We start from the raw sequence: 20,337 nt of genomic DNA on the forward strand, positions 1-20,337 counted from the left end.
GCCTTCATATGGGGCAGTGTCTTACAGCATTGTCCACAGCAACATGTGCAGATTTAAAGACAACTGAATTCAGTATCACCATGTTTAATATGGCATTTATGACAGAGAAGGGAAAAGGGCTATGAGAAGAGGCTAGGGAAAGGGGGTAAAATCAGTAGAGGCTCACGTGGAGCATAAACATTGTCTAGTCAGGCCAAATTGTTTGTTTCGATGTTGTAGATTCTCTGTAATTCTATGTTATCAAGACAGATAGAACATTTGATTTGTGAATTTGCACGTACAGTGAATGCATGAGAACTACAACAACAACAACAAGATTCCATTTATAGAGCGCCTTTCACGTCGGGAGGACGTCCCAAAGTAATCTGGAATGTGATGTGATTAATAAGAGTATAATCCCCACCTGTATTATTAGAACCAAACTTTGTGTCTTGGCCATTTAATCATAGGGCGTATTCTGTAAAACCTAATAAAATTAATCATACACTGTACTTAAGTGAATTTTGAAAATTGCTTATAAAAATATTGCAGTAGCTAAGAGAGAATAATCTAATAAATACACTGAAAATCATTTGATAAGGAGGATTTAGAAATCTCTTAAAAGTAAGAAGTGCCTCGAACTATATTGTTGAATGTGCTGCTGCATGCAATTTCAGATTACGTTGGGTTTTAGTTTCAATTGTCCCAAGATATAGATATGTTATTCTAGCCAAGGTGGTCAATGCATGGCCGCTCCCTTGTTTACTAAGAAAATGAACAAACTGTTCCCACTGTTCTCAGTGAAAGCAGATGTACACTTGCCTTTCGGGATCCTTTGGCACTTTCCTCTGATTTGTTTGTTCTCTACTCAGTACTTGACTCTTGTATTAGCAATGATGAGGGACTGGGCCCTATACCCCTTTGGTTTCCAAGATAAACATGCAGATTCGTTCACCACAATCCACCTGAATTCAATACTGAATCACTTAAAAATATAAATGTATGTTCACCTCTATAGCCGTAGTGGCCAATCTTTGTGGACGTGCTGTCCACAAAGTCCTGTTACTCACCTCCTGTTACAAAACAGCGATACAACACTACAGAGGAGCTGAAACAAGGTGTCAGAGAGGTATTTTGCCTCATCACTCTCTCCATCCATGTTGCAGAAGATGTCAAACACCGAACATGGTGCCAGATCATTATCTACCATGAATATGATGGCACTCACAGACACTCACACACATACACCGATTCTCTGGTGGTCTAAATATAGTTAAACACTTGTACTGAATACGATTAAGTAACTTCTAAATGCAATTATCATCATTCTTCCACGTGTTTCAATGTTGATCAATGCACTGTAGGGATTAAAACATGGGGGTAACCGGACTTTGTGGACAGCCTGTTGTTCACTGACTTTCTTTTCTACTTAAATAGAATCATGTGATGTCTCTCAGAGCCTGGTTAGTCTGGGGCTCACTCCCAGTGCTCATCACCTTCCAGTGAGTGAGATGGGAGTGGTGAGCTCCAATTGGTACTCTGTTTACCTAGCAGTAAGTAGGAACCCGGTTGTTAGTCGATTGACGGATCGATTTCCATGGGTAATAATCCCTTAAAAAAAATTATAATTTGGTCACTCAATTCACAATTGTGTGTGGATTGCTGTGCGCAATGAGCTGCCTCGTTTCACCCCCAAAGTACAGTCACTACACTTTACATTATATTCTGTGAAGCATTTTGAGACGTCTCAAAGACTTGATAAGGTGCTATATCAAATGCGAGGATTATTATTTAACAAAATAAATTTTCTTGATTGAATATTTCTTGTTTTATACCATAAATCTAAAAATATTCATTCAAGGAAAAACTGAAAACACACTACCAATTAAGCACGGACTTCTACCTAACTGGCCACCACTGCTCTAGAACAAAAATCAAGATTTCTGTGTCATTAATAATATCTTCTCAACAATTTGCAACATCTAAATTATTAATATTAAAATTATTAGCATTTCATCATTTCCGCCTGCATTTATCAGTGTAACCTTCAGTCCTGGTAAACGTAATAGATTCCATATCTATTCATCTTCTCAAATGTTACACATTGAGCGGAAAAATAGCTATTAGGTTTAAGTTTTGCAAAGAATTGAATTTCAGTGCTGCTTCCTATCCCTTCTTGGTTAATTACAATGTACTCCAGCTTGTTGTTATTAATTCTCTGTATCTCTGCGATTCTTAAAATGTTCTAGTAAAATGAAAAAGTCAAACCTTGTTCTTGCTTAGGCAAGTCTGATCAGATGCATCCACTGTTCTCTCAAGCCTAACGGAACGTTTTTGTGATTTCCATCTTTCTATCATGTTATCAAAAACCACAGCTGTCATAAAGCTAACTGAGAAATCAAGCAATACTGTTTTTTTAAAATGCTTAAAGGAAAGGTGCACTATCTTTATTCAAAACGTACAGCATAACAAAATCCCATTAAAATGCATCACTAGATCAGTCACTTGCAAATAGTATCATTACAAGAGTGATGCACTGCTCCTTTAAACCTGTTGCAATGCAAACTGTGGTTGAACCATTCTGCCCTTCTCTTTTGAACGCCATCTCAGAGTAGTTTCAACTCTCCCCTCCCTGCTTTCAAAACTCGCCTTAGGCTGTTACCTCTTTGATCTCATTTTCGGTCATCTTTTTTCCCCCCTCCTCCTCCTCCCCCTCTTCAGCTCCCTCCTTCCATGGCTCAGGAGCCAGCCAGCTGTGTAAAGCACTTTGAGACGTCTTCCCCTCTTGTATTGCTTTGTATTTACGGCCAGAAGACCATTTGGCCCATCGTGTCTGCGCTGGCTCTTTGAAAGAACATGAAATGGTTGAATTCAGTAATTTTAATTTTAATCATAACTAGTTTACAGTATCATTCCTCCACCACCAGACAGCAGTCAGGAATGCATCGGATACAATTAGTACTGGATCCCACACCCTGGTCAATTCCAAACCATTTTCCACTTCCCACCAGTCACATTCCATTAATTTTTAAATGAGCGATTAAATACAGTGCAATTATTAAGGCACAGCTAGAAGATGCTAAAAGCTAATGACAAGAATAATTATTAGTAAAGGAATTTGTCTATGAAGTTCCCCCACCGCTCCCCTCCCCCTCCCCCGCCCCCCAACCGCCCAGAAGGAATGGTTGCCCAGGTGCGAATTATAGGTCCATTATTCAAAATAGTAGTCGCTTTGGGCTTTTAAAACAAATGATTTTGTTAGAAAAAAAATTAATGCATTCGGTACATTTTTGCTGTAATAGTAATCTTCATCAATTAATAATAATAATCCTTGCATTTGATATAATGCTATATCAAATGCAAGGATTATTATTATTAATAATTGATCAAGGTTTTTAAAATTATGAGGGGTTTTGATAAGATAAGCAGGGAGAAATTATTTCCACTGGTTGGTGAGTCAGCAACTAAAGGTCACAGATTTAAGGTAATTACCAAAAGAGCAAAGGGAAAGATTAGCTTCATTTGTTTACACTGAGCATTGTTAATGTGTGGAATCTCTGAGCTGGAACCTTGGTTGAGGTGGAATCTAAATTAAATTTTAAGAGGGAACTAAATAAATATCTGAAAGGGACAGTCCTGCAGCTCAGTGGAGTCCAGTAGCTCAGTGGTTAGATCACTCGTCTTGCAAGCAAGACATCTGGGTTCAATTCCAGGCAGGGCAAAACCTTGGGCAAGTTTCCTTACTCCATACGCCCAATAATAATCCCTCCAAAACAATAATAAATTGGTCACTTCAATCCACAACTGTTTGTGGGATACTGCTGTGCGCAATTGGCTGCTGTGTTTTGCCCACAAATATACAGTCAAATCACTTTATAGTGTGTGTTCTGTGAAGCGCTTTGGGACGTCCTCCTGACGTGAAAAGCGCTATATCAAATGCAAGGATTATTATTATTATTATTATTATAGTATATTTGTGAAGCGCTTTGAGACATTTAGAAGATGTGAAAAGCGCTATATCAAATGAAAGGATTATTATTATAAAAAGGTTTGTGGAAAAAGCAGAAGAATGGGACTAAACGGATAGCTCCTTCAGAGAGCCAGCCCTGATATGATGGCCGAATGACTTTATTCTGTGCTGTAAATTTCTGATTCTAAGATTGATTCTTAGATTCTAACAATTATAATTATTATTATTAATAGTTGGCTCAACAGTATAATCTTGTAAATTCAGTGATTGCAAAAGCCACTTTAATAATTGGAACACAGTCAGATAAAAGTAGGACTCTGGCCAAGGGTGTGAAAATGAGCATGTGCAAAGAAAGCTGTACTAGTTGGTAAGTATATCTGGGCAGCAGATATAGCATGCTGACTTAACAATGGTCTCTTGTTATTTATTTTGAGACTATTGAGACCATTGGTAATGTTGTAAATGCAGAGCAAGCTGATCATCTTAGCAGCAGCCAGAGTGAATGGCACGGAGTCACAGAGGGTGCAAGTGCAAAATTGCTGGAAGAGGTTTAGCTTAGCACTTAAGATTCCAAACTTCAGTGCGAGATTTGTTGTTTATGTCAAACGATGTTACATATGATTCTTTTTACATATGACTAACTTTGATATAGAGGAATTTAGTGGTTAGAGTACTCATCTCACAAGCGTCTCATTCCCAGCCAGGGCGAAACATTGAGCAAGTTTCCTTATTTCACACACCTCTGTTCCCCTAGCAGTAAGTAGGAACCCAGTTGTTCGTCGATTGGCGGATCACTTTTCCGGGGGCTAATAAGCCCTTCAAAAAAAAAAAAAAATAATAATAATTTGGTCACTCAATCCATGACTGTTTGTGGGACACTGCTGTGCGCAAATGGCTGCCGCATTTTGCCCACAAAACATACCGTCAATTCACTTTGCAGTGTATTCTGTGAAGTGCTTTGAAACACCGCGAAGACATGATAAGATGCAATATCAAATGCAGGGACTATTATTATTAGAAACTTCTTCAATGCATGAGATGTGCTTTTTAACACAAATACTGTAATGTGGACCATTATCATGATCCAAGCTGACACTCCATCCATTGCTGAAGGTATGCTGCATCATCAGGGATGCCGTCCTTTGAATTAGATGTTAAACTATTCAGTCTGACTGTTTAGGTTGACATTAAAGATCTCATGGCGCAGTTTGAAAAGGGAAGAGAGTTTTTCTGGGATCCTGGCTAACAATCTCCCAGATAAAATTGGTCATTCACTTCATGCTCTTTCTGGGGCATTAGCCACAGTGTTCGGTTACAAATACAGTCACCGTCCCTTTACAGGAAATCCTGTGAAATGTTTTGACATGTTTTGACACTGTGAAAAGGTGCAATATCAAATGCAAGAATTATTATATTGTTGACATCAGATTTCACTGCATGTACATTAGTGGTACCAGCTTTCCTGGAATCCGAGCCAATTCTGGACAACTGGCTGGTCCCACCACATATTTGACGCATTGACTAGATGCGATGATAAAAGTTGCTCTCTGTCATGTCCATTACAGCAGTCAGATAATTATACAGTACTTAACTCAAGGTATTTACACATGAGCATGTTGATAAAGGGTATTGTCTCAGTGAAACTTCCAGGTGATATAACTGTGGCTGTTGTCATGCAAGAAGGATCTGGGCTCTATTTTTGTCTGGAATGCGAGTAGTGTTGAAAGAGCCAAAGCTTGGAAGGCTTTTTCAGTGTTCAGTTTGGTTGCCATTCATTTTTTTTAACACAAACAACATCCATGTATTTTTTTCTTAAGAAATTACTGTAGTAAAACTTAATCAACCTCTTTGTTTCTTCCAATGAAAGGAAGTATCACTTGGCTGCCTGTTGTACATACCATAGAGCATTAACTTTCTGTTTAGACAAAATGTAAGTTATTCACCAATGTGGGGAATTGAATTTCTTTGGAAACAAGACTGTGGGAAATCCCATTTCTGAAAGGCAGTTAGTATGCTTAATGCATAGTTGAATGCATCTTCTCATGTTACTTTCTGGCAGAAAATCTCAAAGCTCGATCTGCTCATCCAGTGGTTATCTCCAGAGCTGCAAACAGAGGTTCCTCTTGATATTATTTGCAAGGCAATTACCTAAAGCAGTTTATACATTTTCACTAAGTATTACTGTCTTGAAAGACAGCTCAAGACAAAAAATGCTTCAGTGAAGTTGAAGTGGAAAAATGGTAATTCAAGATTGCAAAATAGTAATTCAAGATCGCAAGATCGCAAGATCGTAAATTGTGTCTCTTTTAGAGAACCCAAATACATCGCTCCAATCCACAAAAATTCTTACTTAATTCCAAAGGAATCTCAGGTCAGAGTTCAGTTCTCGTGGTTCAGTGTCATTTACTTGGAGTTCCCTGGAGAGTACACAGTTCACATGCAAAGGCACTTTTTCCAGCAAACAGGCACTATTTCTCCTGCATTTTTTCCAATGAGTGTTTTTCAGTATCGAAAATGATGGGAATGTCCAACATTACACAGCACCATGAAACATAAGATTCATGATGATCTTGTACATACGACAGCATAAATAGCTGGGGTCAGATGTACAACCCAGAACATTAGATTGCTGTATTGAATCGATGACAAGTCTCATTCGTGTGGTTGAAGATTCCAATGTGATAGAATGGAAAGAAATACAGAAGTTCTTGAAGCAATGCCTGGAAACAATAGTCGCTTCACTTTACTGTAAATCCTGTGAAGCACTTTGAGATATCCTCCTGATGTGAAAAGCGTTATATCAAATGTAAGGATTGCTATTTGCAATTCGGGTTTAATGAATCTGATAAGTCACCTTGCTGGCATATTTTCCCATGATAGTTCCATATCATTGTTTTAAAAAATGAAAGAAAAATGAGGTGCAGTACCCCTTCAAGTTTGAAAAGAGTGAGTGAGTGGGTGAGACAAATCAAGATATAATGATCTTGAGCCTGGGTGTTTCATTGTCCACACAAACTAATGACAATGGAGGGAGGGTTCCTATCAAATTAGCCCGAGGTGCTTCATCTTGCTGTCTTTGCTTTGCAGATCTGCCATTTGACTACAAATTCCCCAGGTTCTGTCCAGATAAACCCAGATCTACAGGTTATTATCCAAGACCCCCTGACCGCCTCGTGCAGAAGCCCAGTGAGCCGAGAACGGAATAAAGCACGCAAGAATCTTTACCTCAACCTGTAAAGAAAACAAAAATCCTTTGCAAGCAACACATGTTTTGTCTCTAGTGCAGTTACTGTGCATTACCTCCATGAGAGATGTTTTTGTACTGTTGAAGTGCATTAGAATCAGCTATAATGACTGTTTTTTTTAAATGTCTATCATAATGTTATACATTTGTTTTTATTATGTCTCCTTTAGAGGTGTTGATTGTAAGATTAGCATTGATCGGTTAAAGTACAATCCCAGTCTGGTTGTCACTCTGTGATGGAAGTAAAACTCGTTCTGTTGAACAGATTATCCTTGGTAAAAGAACACTGTCCTCGTGAAGCGTGTTTGTAAAACTTTTGATTGTCACGTTGGTCACAATGAGGTCACACACTAGTGGCAAGCGAGATGATGCACTTTGTTGTGATTTGCACAATTATGTCTGTAATCAAAGAAAAAAATGTTTGCCAAATGGGAGCAAATCCAGACCCCTCCCCTCAGCATAACCTTACCACTTATTCAAATAAATACACTGGAAACAAGTTGTTCCCTGAGAAAATGTACCTGATAAACTGTTCTCTTTTATCCATGTTTCAATTCATTGGCATCAACTGTAATAAGATGTGACAAGAGATCAGAGTATCTATTGGGACATCAAAATAAGCTGGTGTATGATACAAAGGTGTGCATCACTTCTATAAAATTAGAGTTAGCTCTTTACAGTCGGTTATAATTGGGGAGGATGAAGGGAAGTGGAATTGTTAATTCTGTTCGCTTTGTGACATAAAAAGTAAAATATCAGTTTGGTGTTAGTATTGTTGCTGCATCCCTTTCATTGCTCTTGAAACCCGGCTTGACACCTATTGTATGAGGGAATCTGATGTTTTTTATCATTTACATGCATGTCGTGACACTTTCAAGGTAACGGGCAAAGGCTTAAAGCAGCAATAGATTAATTTGAGACAGCAGCATCAAAAGAAAGAGAAATGAATTGTCAAGCAAAACATTAAAAACATTACAAATGTTAATATTTAACTTAAAACTGGTGTTAAATATTTGGTGAATAATTCTGAGAGACAATTCTATTGAAGGGATATTTTACTACTGATAGAAAAAATCTTGATCTACTAATTTGATGCATCTACTGTACTAGTTGCTAGAAATTGCCTAAATCTGGAGAAATTTAATGAGGTATTGTGAATTCTAGTTCTGATTCCAATGTACTTTGTCAAATGGATGTAGTCTGTGAGTATAAGCTTCATCTTTGGTTTTATACATTACAATAAAAGCTAAAAAGAAAATTGATGTGGACCTTAAGTGATCATTTAGCTTACAAATAGAGGTAACCATTTCAGTTATTGCCATTCCCCACACAAAAACACAGTCACGACTCTTTTTAGTACAACCTGTGAAGGACTTTGAGACATCCTCCTGGTATGAAAGGTGCTGTATCAAATGTAAGCATTATTTCCATTACTTAAAGAAGGTAGAAAATTCTTCACTTTCATAGCCTATTTTATTTTCAATCTGGATGAAAAAACACATATGAGTGGAAAGTTAATTAGACCATCCTTTGCCACTGCAGAATCCAGCAGATTCCACCATTCACTGAAGATACAATACAAAATAACATTTGTATAGTGCCTTTCATGTCGGGAGGACATCCCAAGGCACTGGATCTTCAGTATAGGAAACCTGCTGCAGTCTTTCAACTCTGTGGGTAGAAGATCCTTGTCAAATGGTTAATGGGGATTTAATGGAGATTTTCAAAATCATGAATACTTATGATGGGTAAATACAGAGAGAATTTCCCACTATTGGCAAGCGAGTAACAGAAGGCATAGAATGGAGATTGTCTGAAGAACAACAACTTGCATGCATATAGCATCCTCCACACCTGGTAGTTTCTCAGAGCGTTTGATTATTATTACGCTAATAAGCACAAAGGATGTGTTAGGATACACTGTAAGCTTGTTCCTATTACTTAATTAGAGCCAGCATTCTTTATTCAAGACTGACTCTGCCCTTATACTCTTTGGCAACTGGCAGCTATGAAGTGTAAAAAGAATACGTTATATAGCCAGTTTCCTGATATGCTGTGGAAATGTGATGTTACAAATAATGCTGGCTCGTGCAGGGTGACTTGACTTGACAGGGTCTTTAAAATTATGAGAGGTTTTGATAAAGGAGATAGGGAGAAATTATTTCCACTGGCCGTTGAGACAGTGACTTCAGGGCATCAATTTAAGGCGCTGGACAGTGTACAGCATTTCAGACCCAAGCTGGGGTCAGGGGGGAGAAGGGAGCGGAGGGGAAGGGGAAGGGGGGGTGGCCGATGGCATGATCGAAGAGGAGGGTTTTGAGGTGTGACTTGAAGGAGGCTAAGGAGAGGGTGAGGCGGAGTGATTGGGGGATGGAGTTCCAGAGGTTGGGGGCAGAGTGGCTGAAGGCTCTCCCGCCAATGGTGGGGCGGGTAGGTCGGGGGTCGTGGAGCAGGCCAGAGCCGGCTGAGCGGAGGGAACAGGTGGTTGGTAGGGGGTTAGGAGGTCGCTGAGGTAGTGTGGGGCGAGACCATTTAGGGCTTTGTAGGTGAAGACCAGGATTTTGAATAGGATCCTCTGAAGGATAGGGAGCCAATGGAGTCGCACGAGAATGGGAGAGATGGGGTCACGGAGTTTGGTGCGGGAAAGAACACGGGCTGCAGAGTTCTGGATTATCTGCAGCCTGTGGAGGGAGGAGTTGGGAAGGCCGACAAGCAGGGCATTTGCATAGTCGAGCCTGGAGGTGATGAAGGCATGAACAAAAGTTTCAGCGGCCTGAGGGTGAGGTAGTGGCGGAGTTGGGCGATGTTACGGAGGTGACGGAAGGCAGAGGGGGTCATGGCTTGGATGTGGGGAAGAAAGGACAGTTGAGGGTCGTACAAGACACCTAGGTTCCTGACTGGCTTGGTGATTTGAAGTGTGCAAAATGGGAGCAAATGGTAATTAAGAGAATGTGTTGTAAATTTCTATGGTCCTAATGCCACACCATGTAGTGCATCAGATGGTTTCAAGTACCCTGTGTATGAGGTGACCACTGTACTCTGGTTAGCCACCCAAGGTTCACTTTGACACAATTCAAATTCAGTCACATCCCCCTCTCCATTTGAACCTGAACTTGGTTCAAAAAAAGTTTAAAAAAATAATTTGTGGTTTTGAAAATTGTTGATGTGGTTAAACGCCTTGAAAATTTCCTTTAAACTTTCCAGTATTTAGATCTTTGACATTACTGGCTTAACCTTTTTTAATGGGCAGTTTAGACTGAATTGGCTGTGTCTGTGTATACAAACCCTAAGTTAGGCTTGAGTGAATGATCTTACATGAACATGTAATAGCAATTCAGCAGTACCATGCTAGCCACTGGGTTGGCATAAAACCCAAACAAGTCAATATTGTGACTGCACTTTTAACACATCTGCACAAGTAGTCCCAGCACCGCGAAGCTGGTCATGAATTAAATAAATGCACTTTATTTGAAACTGGAACAAGTTGTCTGGCAACATTCTTATTGATGTAATTCAGCTTAAAGGCGAAGTTTCGGAAAACGCAAATCAGCAGTTTTATTTCAAAGTGGATTTAAATAAAACAAAATACGCGGAGGGGTTTACACTACACTGAATGTTTATACGTTAAACAAAATTAGTACTTATGAGCATCTTTGAATTAAAACTGGCTTCAACAGAAGCTGCACAAAGCAATTCATCTAAAAACTATTACCAAAAACATTGCCGATGACTCTCAGTATAACCCTGCCCTAACCATTGAGTGGAAAATGTGAAACTGATTACATGGGAGCAGCCCTGTGGAATGTTTGGATGGAAACCAGACTTTTACTGAAAGGTGTTGAAAGTCTTTTTTAAGGTTTTGTAAAAATTTGTATCTCCTGAGTATTTTTCCCTCTGGTATCATTGAACAAAATAAATTCCCTTATCCAATCAGTCAATCAATATATTTAAAATATATTTTCAAAATTCATACCGCTCCCCAAACAAGAAAAATGATTAGCAAATTTGTTTTCTATCGTGAAAGTGCTTTACTTTCCTACAATACTCTCCAGGCATGATCTCTAATGGACCTGTGAATGAATGATAGGGTTGAGTTGCTCCAGCCTCATCAAAGCATCCTGTCTTCTGAGATGAGCCTGCAGTTACACAAATTATCTTACACCAGATAATAATGAGCTTCACTGTCTGCTTTTCATCTGGAATCTGTACTGTTCAATAATGCCTACCTTTGTATAACCTTGTGTATCTCTGCCAAAGCCAATCTCTTAATACAGTACCTGTTGCTTGATGCACTTAGCCTTAGAGTGAGCATTGCAAGGAATAGTATTAGCCTTGGTCCTGTGTGACAGCTCATCAGCCTTGCTACTTCACTGATCTTATTGCTTTCAAATGCTAAGAAGACATTGTGTTTATTTTACTCAATTGTTATTTATTATATAACAGTAAATGCCTGCTGAAATTTAGTTAAAAGCTGTCATTCAATCTCGAGATTCAAAGGTAAATGATATTGGAAAATCTTGACTGAATTACTAGCTGAAATTGCCAGTTATTTACCATTCAATGTGTTGCCTTTAATTCACATCTAGCTGTCAACCTGAGTCATGAGTTGCATGCAATTTACAATGTATTTAGTGCAGTTAGGAAACAAAGATATTATTGACTTTCACTTTTCTGTCGAAGAAATGGAATGTAGCACTTTAAGAAGTCCTCCAAACATGAAAAACGCTATAAAAATGTAAACTGGTATTGTACATAAAATGGAAGGATTGTTATTATTTTTACTTTTATTATCAGATTGTAATCAGTGCCCCCCTCCGCTTTAACAAAATCATGTTTGTAATACAGCTTCAAATCCCCAATCCCCAAATGGACTGGCAAACTTGAAAGTGCATATAACTAAGTGCCAAAGGGAAAAATTGTTCATCCCCTAACACTGACATTTAATAATTATAATAATCCCTGCATTAGATATAGCACCTTATCACATCTTCAGAATGTCTCAAAGCGTTTCACAGAATATACAGAATATAAAGTGAATTGACTGTATATTTTGCGGGCATAATGCAGCAGCTAATTGCGTATTACAGTGTCCCACAAACAATCGTGGATTGAGTGACCACAATTTTTTTAAGGGATTATTACCCCCGGAAAAGCAATACACCAATCGACTAACAACCAGGTTCCTACTTACCTAGGTGAACAGAGGCATATGGAGTAAGGAAACTTACCCAACATTTCGCCCTGCCTGGGAATTAAACCCAGGTCCTCTTGCTTGTGAGGCGAGTCCTCTAACCACTAAGCTACAGGTTTCCACATTTCTCTATGCAGAAAAATAGAATTTAATTTAAAAAAACTAAAATTTGCAATGGGGGAGGTTGAAAAATGCCAGTATATGCCAGTATGTGATCACATATTTAAAGTTTTCAAAATGATTCTCTTAATATGCTTGCAATTTCAATTTTATTTAAAGACATTTAACTAGGGCAGCTCCATAAGATTACAGCTCTTATTTACACTCAGACCACACTTTCCCTACACTCAGGGGAAGCAAGACTAGTGTTACTTTCTATTTTGTCATTTTTGCCATTAGCACATCTGTTTATCCACTTGATAGCCATATGCAAACTGGATTTTAATGTGTAAGAAGAGTATTTCAATTAATTGTTGCAGCTGTCGGAATAAATCTTTTGGGAATGTTAAATAGAGAAAATAAAATAGGTTTTTTTTATTAATGAAAAGAATTGGAAAGACAACACATCTCTGAAAGAAAAACAAAGTCCAATATAGATGAATAAAGATGGAAAATCGACCCTAAAAGCCATAGAAATATTTCAAAGGATACAAGGAATCAAGTACTGCTTATCTTTCCTTTTAGATGCTGCTTAACCTGTTGCAAATTATCACCATCTGTATCAGCAAGTGTAAATAATATTAAATAAAGGCAGTCATTGTCGATAAAAGTCATATTGCACAAAAACATCTTTAATTTTCAAAGCTGTAATTGGTTTCATCTGATCTCATCTGAACTGCTTAGGCATGTCCAGGCTGGACTAAACATATAGCACATCGGAACATCTTGATCTTAAGATGGCCATAATTCACATGTGACTTTCTCATTCATAACATATTCGGGTAGTCTGACATGGGTAAACATTTCATTGCTCCTCATGCAAAGCTTCTGTGTGTTTTTGTTAAATGAGAGCCTCCCTCTTTTAAAAGGTATTTTCTCCCTTTTCTTACATCTTCTCAAATATAAACAATATCCACGGCAAACATGCAGGTCATGGTGACACGCTAATACCACTTTAAAACCATCTGTTATAAACAGCACAGCAACTAGCTCCAGGTGCCCTTCTGTGAAACGTTTGGTTTACATCTAATGCCCACTTGTAGCAACACGGGTGCGATCAGCAACCAAAAGCATGAGGGCACTGCTGATGACAGCACAGCTAGCCTGGGGCAGATCAGTCACTGGGGGCAGAAAATCATCCCACTCAGCTCCTGTTAACCCTGCAAGCCAAAGCCCTAACCAGCAGGGTGGTCCTTGCTGGACAAGCAGCAGGAAAGCTTGCCAGCTGTGCCATCTATGCAGTTTTCACTGGTTAGACTCAAGCAGTATCCCAACACACATTCTGGGGTCCGCAAACCTTGCCTTTTGCCAACCTGTGCCTAATGCTTTCCGAAATTGGGTAAATAGGATGCGTCCCTCCAGGAGACAGTGCAAATTCCATTCCAACAATCTATCTCTGGAATTTCCATGCATGGAAGTCTCAGCTTTGGTGTGAATACTCTGAAGCATTGTGATGAGTTGCCGCATGTGTCAGACACCCAGCTGACCAAAAAAAAGCTCCGTCTCCCATTCATTTTGTTGTCCTTCTATCAATGGTCATATCTACAGGACAGATTGGGGAGCCAGTTGAAAAGAAATTGTCAAGCATCACAATAATCTCCCTCTGTGAAGAGACAATGGACAGTTGAAAGTTAACACTGCACAATTTTCAATTCTAAAATGAGAGATTAGCATCAGTGAACAGTACTCTGGAGCATCAAAGGCCAACAGGGAGAATAAACATCACTCAGACAGCTTTATCTCCTTTTAGATCAACAGCCTTTCATGCATCCTGAAATCCATGTACATTTCCCAGCAATTTCATTTTTTAGATCGTGTCAGAAATGCCAATAAGTCTACATTGTGAAAAGATAAAAATGTGTTCCATTTTCACCACAGATCTTAAACAATAAGTCACATCTTAACCCAGGCTTTTGCAACCCTTGTTTGTAGATATTCAATTTTTACACCAATACTCTATATTTCACTGTGCTTCATGTAGATTATAATACACTGGTAAATTACTTTATAATGTACATAAGATACTGTCATTCTTATACATGAAGAGCAAGTTGGCGTTATTGGAGATAGATGCCTCTATAAGGAAATTGAATGAGCTCATGGTGTACCCTCAACAATAGAAGACAAAGACTGTTTATCCCTGGATTGACATAATGATTTGCACACAATAAATTGATAGTACCTATTTATTCCAATTATGCTTCAAATAAATTGGAATTTGGTCTAATTTTAACTACATTGTGTCAGTCTGGCTCTCCCAATGTGAAATGCAAGGATTATTTTATCAATAACAAATTGCAATTTTGGTGCCATTTTATCAATTATCCTGAAATGTGTTTCCAAAGATGTAAACTAATTCCTGAATCCAAATACAATAAAGTTGTAAAATGCGATATGTATCATAGGATTTCCAAATAGCAACAAATGTGATATCAATCAGATACGTGACTCCTCCATCTCCTACATCAAATGGAGTCTTGTTCAGTTCTTCTACTTGAACCTTTCAAGGCTTTTTCTGAAAATTAATTCAATCTAAATCTCACTTGTATTGAGATGCAAAAATGACATCCTATTTCTACAACAACAATAACTTTATGTTTAAATTCATATAGTGCCGACTCAGCGACCCTGAGCTCTTGACAATGGCACAACGCAGATTCGGAGGGAAACTATCATAGGCACGGTCTAAGAGAAAGGTCTTCAGGTGCGACCTGAAGATGGCGAAGGATGGGGCAAGGTGGAGGGATTGAGGAAGAGAGTTCCAGTGTTTTGGGGCATAGTGGCTGAAAGTGTGTCAAGGAAAACTACATGAACTTCCACTAGATTGCAACCTACTGCTGGAATAGAATTCATGGAGGTCAGCAAGAGATACTGTTTGTGAGTTGGATTCGCTATTTGTGACACAATTACAATGATATATTTTAGACCCCTTTACCCACATTCAAATGGATTTTATCGGATTTAGTTCATATATTTGGATGGAATTATATATTAAGGTGATTGATAAAAGGAAACCTCTCCTTTAAAGTTTCCCTGTAAAACTTAAGCATTATGAGCATTCACGTGATACCCAAAAATAGTCATGTGCTCATGTTGCAATCTTTAGAGATAAAAGCTAAGTGGTTTAAGACAGTGAGTAAAATAAACTTTGTATGGAAAGCAATTCTGCATTGACCTTGTGAAGTTTTGGTAAATTAATTTTAGTGTGAGATAGATTTTAAAATCTTAATCTGGATTATCTACAGTCCAGTGTTGTGAGAGGATTTGTATGCATTAATCCAAATACTCTTCCAATGGGAGGGAGATAATGTCAGACTTGCATTCTACTCAGTTTCTCCAGTGAAATATTTTGACATGATATGGTACCAAAAAGTATGATAATGCAGCAAATTCAAGAATATAAGAATGCATATAGCACTTCATTACATTGAAACACATCACAGGTAAATACAGTGAAGTGATTTTTGCAGTCAAATATGATAGTCATTTGCACCAGCAAGATCACACAAACAGCTATGAGGTGAATGGTCAATTAGTTCTGGAGAATTGTTGGATAGGACATTGGAAGAAACTCCAGGGAGTGTCACTGATCTATTAACCAACTGAATTGAAGATGGTGCTTTGGATTAATTTGAAGCCAGGTTCTCTGACAATACAACACTTCACAACATTGAAACTGGAGTGTCAGGTTGGTCTTTGAGTTCAGATGTGGGTCTTAAGCCCATGCAACAACAACAACAACAACAAAATTACATTTGTATAGCGCCTTTCACATTGGGTGGACATCCCAAGGAGTTGGACAGTCAGTGTTTTGACTGTATTCCTGCTGGATTAGCGTTCCCGTTGTCAGAGATGAAAACATTCCTAATCAAATCAAACTTACACCCAAACAAATACAAGAGAGGAGGCTATATTGCAAGTATATATTGTAAGAATATTCAAATGCATTCCTGTTTTGGAAAATTGTAGTGCATCTCATCCCAAACACAAGTGCTGATATTCCTCTGACAACAACAACAACAAAATTATTTATAGAGCTCCTTTCACGTAGGGAGGACGTCCCAAAGCGCTGAACAGTCAGATGTCGGGGCCCGAGCATGGGGGAAGGATGGTGTAGGGGTGAGGGAAGGAGAGAGGTGGGAGGAAGACCAAAGGCACAGTCGAAGAGAAGGGTCTTGAGACCGGCCTTGAAGGATGCAAGGGAGGAAGCGAGGCGAAGGCACTGTGGGATGGAGTGAACCAAAATATTGCATGGTGGTGTATCAGGGAAAGGTCTGTGCCAGAACCTCCCATGTCGCTTTTATATGTATCAATGCTATGCAGTATCAATGCCAGATATTTTGATTTGCAGATGATGTGAGGTTAAGAGAGACTGTGGAATCAGAATAAGCCACAAATGACCTGCAAATGGAATTCAATAAAAGAAATTGCTCAGTTTTAAATTAGAAAGCAAAAGTATAAGACAATTGTACTCCATGGGTGAAATAGAAATTATCAAGGGAATTTTTAAAACAACAACAACAATAACAACAAGATTCCATTTATAGAGCGCCTTTCACGTCGGGAGGACGTCCCAAGGCGCTGTACAGTTGGGTCAGGACCCGAGCAGGGGGGAAATGGTCAGGGTGAGGGGAGGGAAGGGAGGAAGCGAGGAGGGGGTAGAGAGTCGAGAGGGGAGCTGAAGGCACGATCAAAGAGAAAGGTCTTGAGACCGGCCTTGAAGGAGGAAAGGGAGGAGGCGGCGAAGGCACTGGGGGATAGAGTTCCAGAGCCTAGGGGCTGAGAGGCTGAAGGCCCGACCACCGATGGTAGGGCGGTTGGGGCAGGGGATGTGGAGCAGACTGGAGCCAGAGGAACGGAGGGTACGGGCAGGTAGGTAGGGGGATAGTAGGTCAGAGAGGTAGGAGGGAGCAAGGCCGTGAATGGCCTTGTAGGTGAGGATGAGGAACTTGAATTCGATCCTCTGGGGGATGGGGAGCCAGTGGAGGCGAGCGAGGGTGGGAGTATGTGGTCCCGAAGCCTGGTGCGGGACAGTACACGAGCTGCAGAGTTCTGAATGACCTGCAGCTTGTGGAGGGAGATGCCGGGAAGGCCGGCGAGGAGAGAGTTCCCATAGTCCAGCCTTGAGGTGATAAAGGCGTGGACCAGAGTTTCAGCAGCGTGAGGGGTGAGGTAGTGCCGTAGTCTGGCGATATTCCGGAGGTGATGGAAGGCGGTGCCAGTTGTGGCGCGGATATGAGGGAGAAAGGATAGCTCAGGGTCGAACAGAAAGAGACCAAAGGGCATCTTTCAATTTATTGTCACACCGTTGAAACACTGAATTAGAAATAATCAAGGCAAAGAGGGATTCTTAGAACACCAAATCATTTGAGATCAGATCATCAAATGTCATGTCCAAGTTGCTCAGGGCTCTGGTCATGCTGCATACACATCTGATCACTGCAACATAAATTGGATCCCAGAGGCAGGTCCAGAAGAGAGCAATGAAACTGACTACTAGCATGAGAGGAATGAGCTATGAGCAAAGATAAATATGCTTGGGATATTTAGGATTGCAAAGACATATCTCAGAGGTGACCTTGTAGATTTACTCTAATAACAATAATAATCTTTGCATTTGATGTAGTACTTATCACATCAGAAAGGCATCTCAAAGTGCTTCACAGGAAATACTACAAAGTGTAATGTCTGTCTATTTTCAAAATAAAGATAGCAAAAGAAATAAGGATTAGGAAACACGTGAGACATTTACTTTTAGTAAAAAAAAAGATGAAAAACAAGCCGATCAGATGTCCAACACATATTGTGAAATTTGAAACGTCAGAGTTCAGAAAAGGAACTAGATAAGTTCCTGTCAACCAAACAGATTGCAATGTGTTAAATTTAATGCTTTACACATCAAAAGAAAGAACTTGTATTTTGTAGCACTTTATCATGCCAAATTGCCTCAAAGATAATTATTGTTAAATTTGGTGAATTTTTTTTGGAATTATAATAATAAATAATCCTGCATTTGACAACAACAAACAACACATTACATTTTGTATAGCGCCTTTCACTTCATGAGGATGCCTGATATAATGCCTTTTACATCATGAGGACATCTCCAAGTGCTTCACAGAATATATTGTAAACTATAGTGATTGTATTTTGCAGGCAAAGAGCCAATTACATATACCAAGATCCCACAAATATCAACAATGAAAATGACCAATTCATTTGGAGAATTGTTAGTTAGAACACTCCCTTTGATTATGAATTATCTGTATATTACAAATATATATTGTATGAAAGGGTCTGCAGTACTCCCGGGCATTGCTGATGACAGACCAGCCAGCTTGACTCATCATTAGGTTTTGAAGGGACAGATCGGTCACTGGGGGGAGAATTTTATCCCACTCAGTTTGTGTTAACCTTTGTAAGCCAAAACCTTAATGGGTAGCTCAACAAGTCTGGCGATCAAGCAGCAGGAAGCTTTCATACTGTGTTTTCAATGACAAGCTTTGTGGTTTTAGCTGGTCAGACTTCAGCAGTAATCCAATGTACATTCTGCGGTCCCCAAATCTTGGCTCTTGCCAACCTGGCCTCATACTCCCAGGTTAAGCAGGATGTATTGTCCAGGGAGGGAGTGTACATTTTATTCTGCACACAGGGCAATTTCCATGTGTAGGTGGTATACATATGTAGAGCTCTCAGTGTGGTTTGGATACTCTTAAACATGGGGATGAGTTTCCAAAAAAAAGGACTGTATGAACCAATCTTTGCACAGTGCTCTGAGACAATACCCTACATGAAGAGCACTATAATCAATGCAAGTTTTTTGTTGAATACAGTATTTGGAAATTTAACATCCTTCTGAACTGGGAATTTAATATGTTATTACCTTAGAGTGTCAGCCTGAACTATGTTCTTGAGGCCCAAGATAGGACTTGAACCTCAACTAGCTTGAACCTACTGAGACACAACCTAACATCAAAGAAATCCTATGCGAAATTAAACAGCCAGGCTGAGTTAACTGATGATCTACTCTTGCCTGAAATTGTTGTGGAATACACCTGAAGTAGGTCTTGGTTGTTCACAGTTTTATAGTTGCTGGACTATTTCATTCAGAGATTTTTTTCTTTGAATTCTTTCAAAAGTAAATGACTCAACCACACTTGTTAGTACATGTTCTTTTCTCGCATAAACTGTTGACGGGAAAAGATCCAGTGAGTAATTCCAGTTCTGACACTCTTTAAGTAGAATTGCCTTAAGATCACAAAAGAGCTGAGTTTTCGGCCCATTTGTTTCCTTCCTTTGGGAATATCAGGCTGTTTATTAAATGAGTCCAGCATCCTTACCTGAGTCACCCTTCCTGGTAACCCTTTTCAGTCATTAATTACCCTGTCCAAATTCCGTGGCATGATTTGAAAAGAGAAGAGGCTTTCTCTCAGTGTCCTGGCCAGCCAACAATCCCCCAAATAATTTTGGTCATTCGTGGTTGTTTGTGGGACATTGCTGTATTGGAAATTGGCAGCTGTGTTCACTTACAAAATACATAGTCACTGCACTTTACAGTATATCCTGTGAAGTACTTTAAGAAATACAATATAAAATTATATTTGCATAATGCCTTTCATGTCAGGAGGACGTCCTTGTGATTTGAAAGACGCTATACCAAATTCAAGGATTATTATTATTACCTTTCTGGGTAAAAAAATACTTCCTGATGTCTGTCCTGAAATAATTCTTTGCAACCGCAATCATGTGGTCTGGTGTATTTGAAAGCATTATTAAAAGTTTACTTTTCAACCC

At 39.3% G+C, this 20,337-nt stretch overlaps 1 protein-coding gene across 1 annotated transcript in view; it reads left to right on the forward strand.

Moving 5' to 3' along the window:
- The window catches only part of nt5dc1 (5'-nucleotidase domain containing 1), a 265,220-nt gene extending 256,769 nt beyond the window's left edge, over positions 1 to 8,451 (forward strand). The window contains exon 13 of the mRNA XM_042332983.1: positions 7,037 to 8,451. Coding sequence (XP_042188917.1) covers positions 7,037 to 7,155 — 119 coding nt within the window. The 3' untranslated portion in view covers positions 7,156 to 8,451. The remainder of the gene's footprint in view (positions 1 to 7,036) is intronic.
- The last annotated feature ends 11,886 nt before the right edge of the window (positions 8,452 to 20,337 follow it).

This window comes from Callorhinchus milii, unplaced genomic scaffold, assembly GCF_018977255.1.
Source record: "Callorhinchus milii isolate IMCB2004 unplaced genomic scaffold, IMCB_Cmil_1.0 Scaffold3, whole genome shotgun sequence".
Classification (NCBI taxonomy): Eukaryota; Metazoa; Chordata; class Chondrichthyes; order Chimaeriformes; family Callorhinchidae; genus Callorhinchus; species Callorhinchus milii.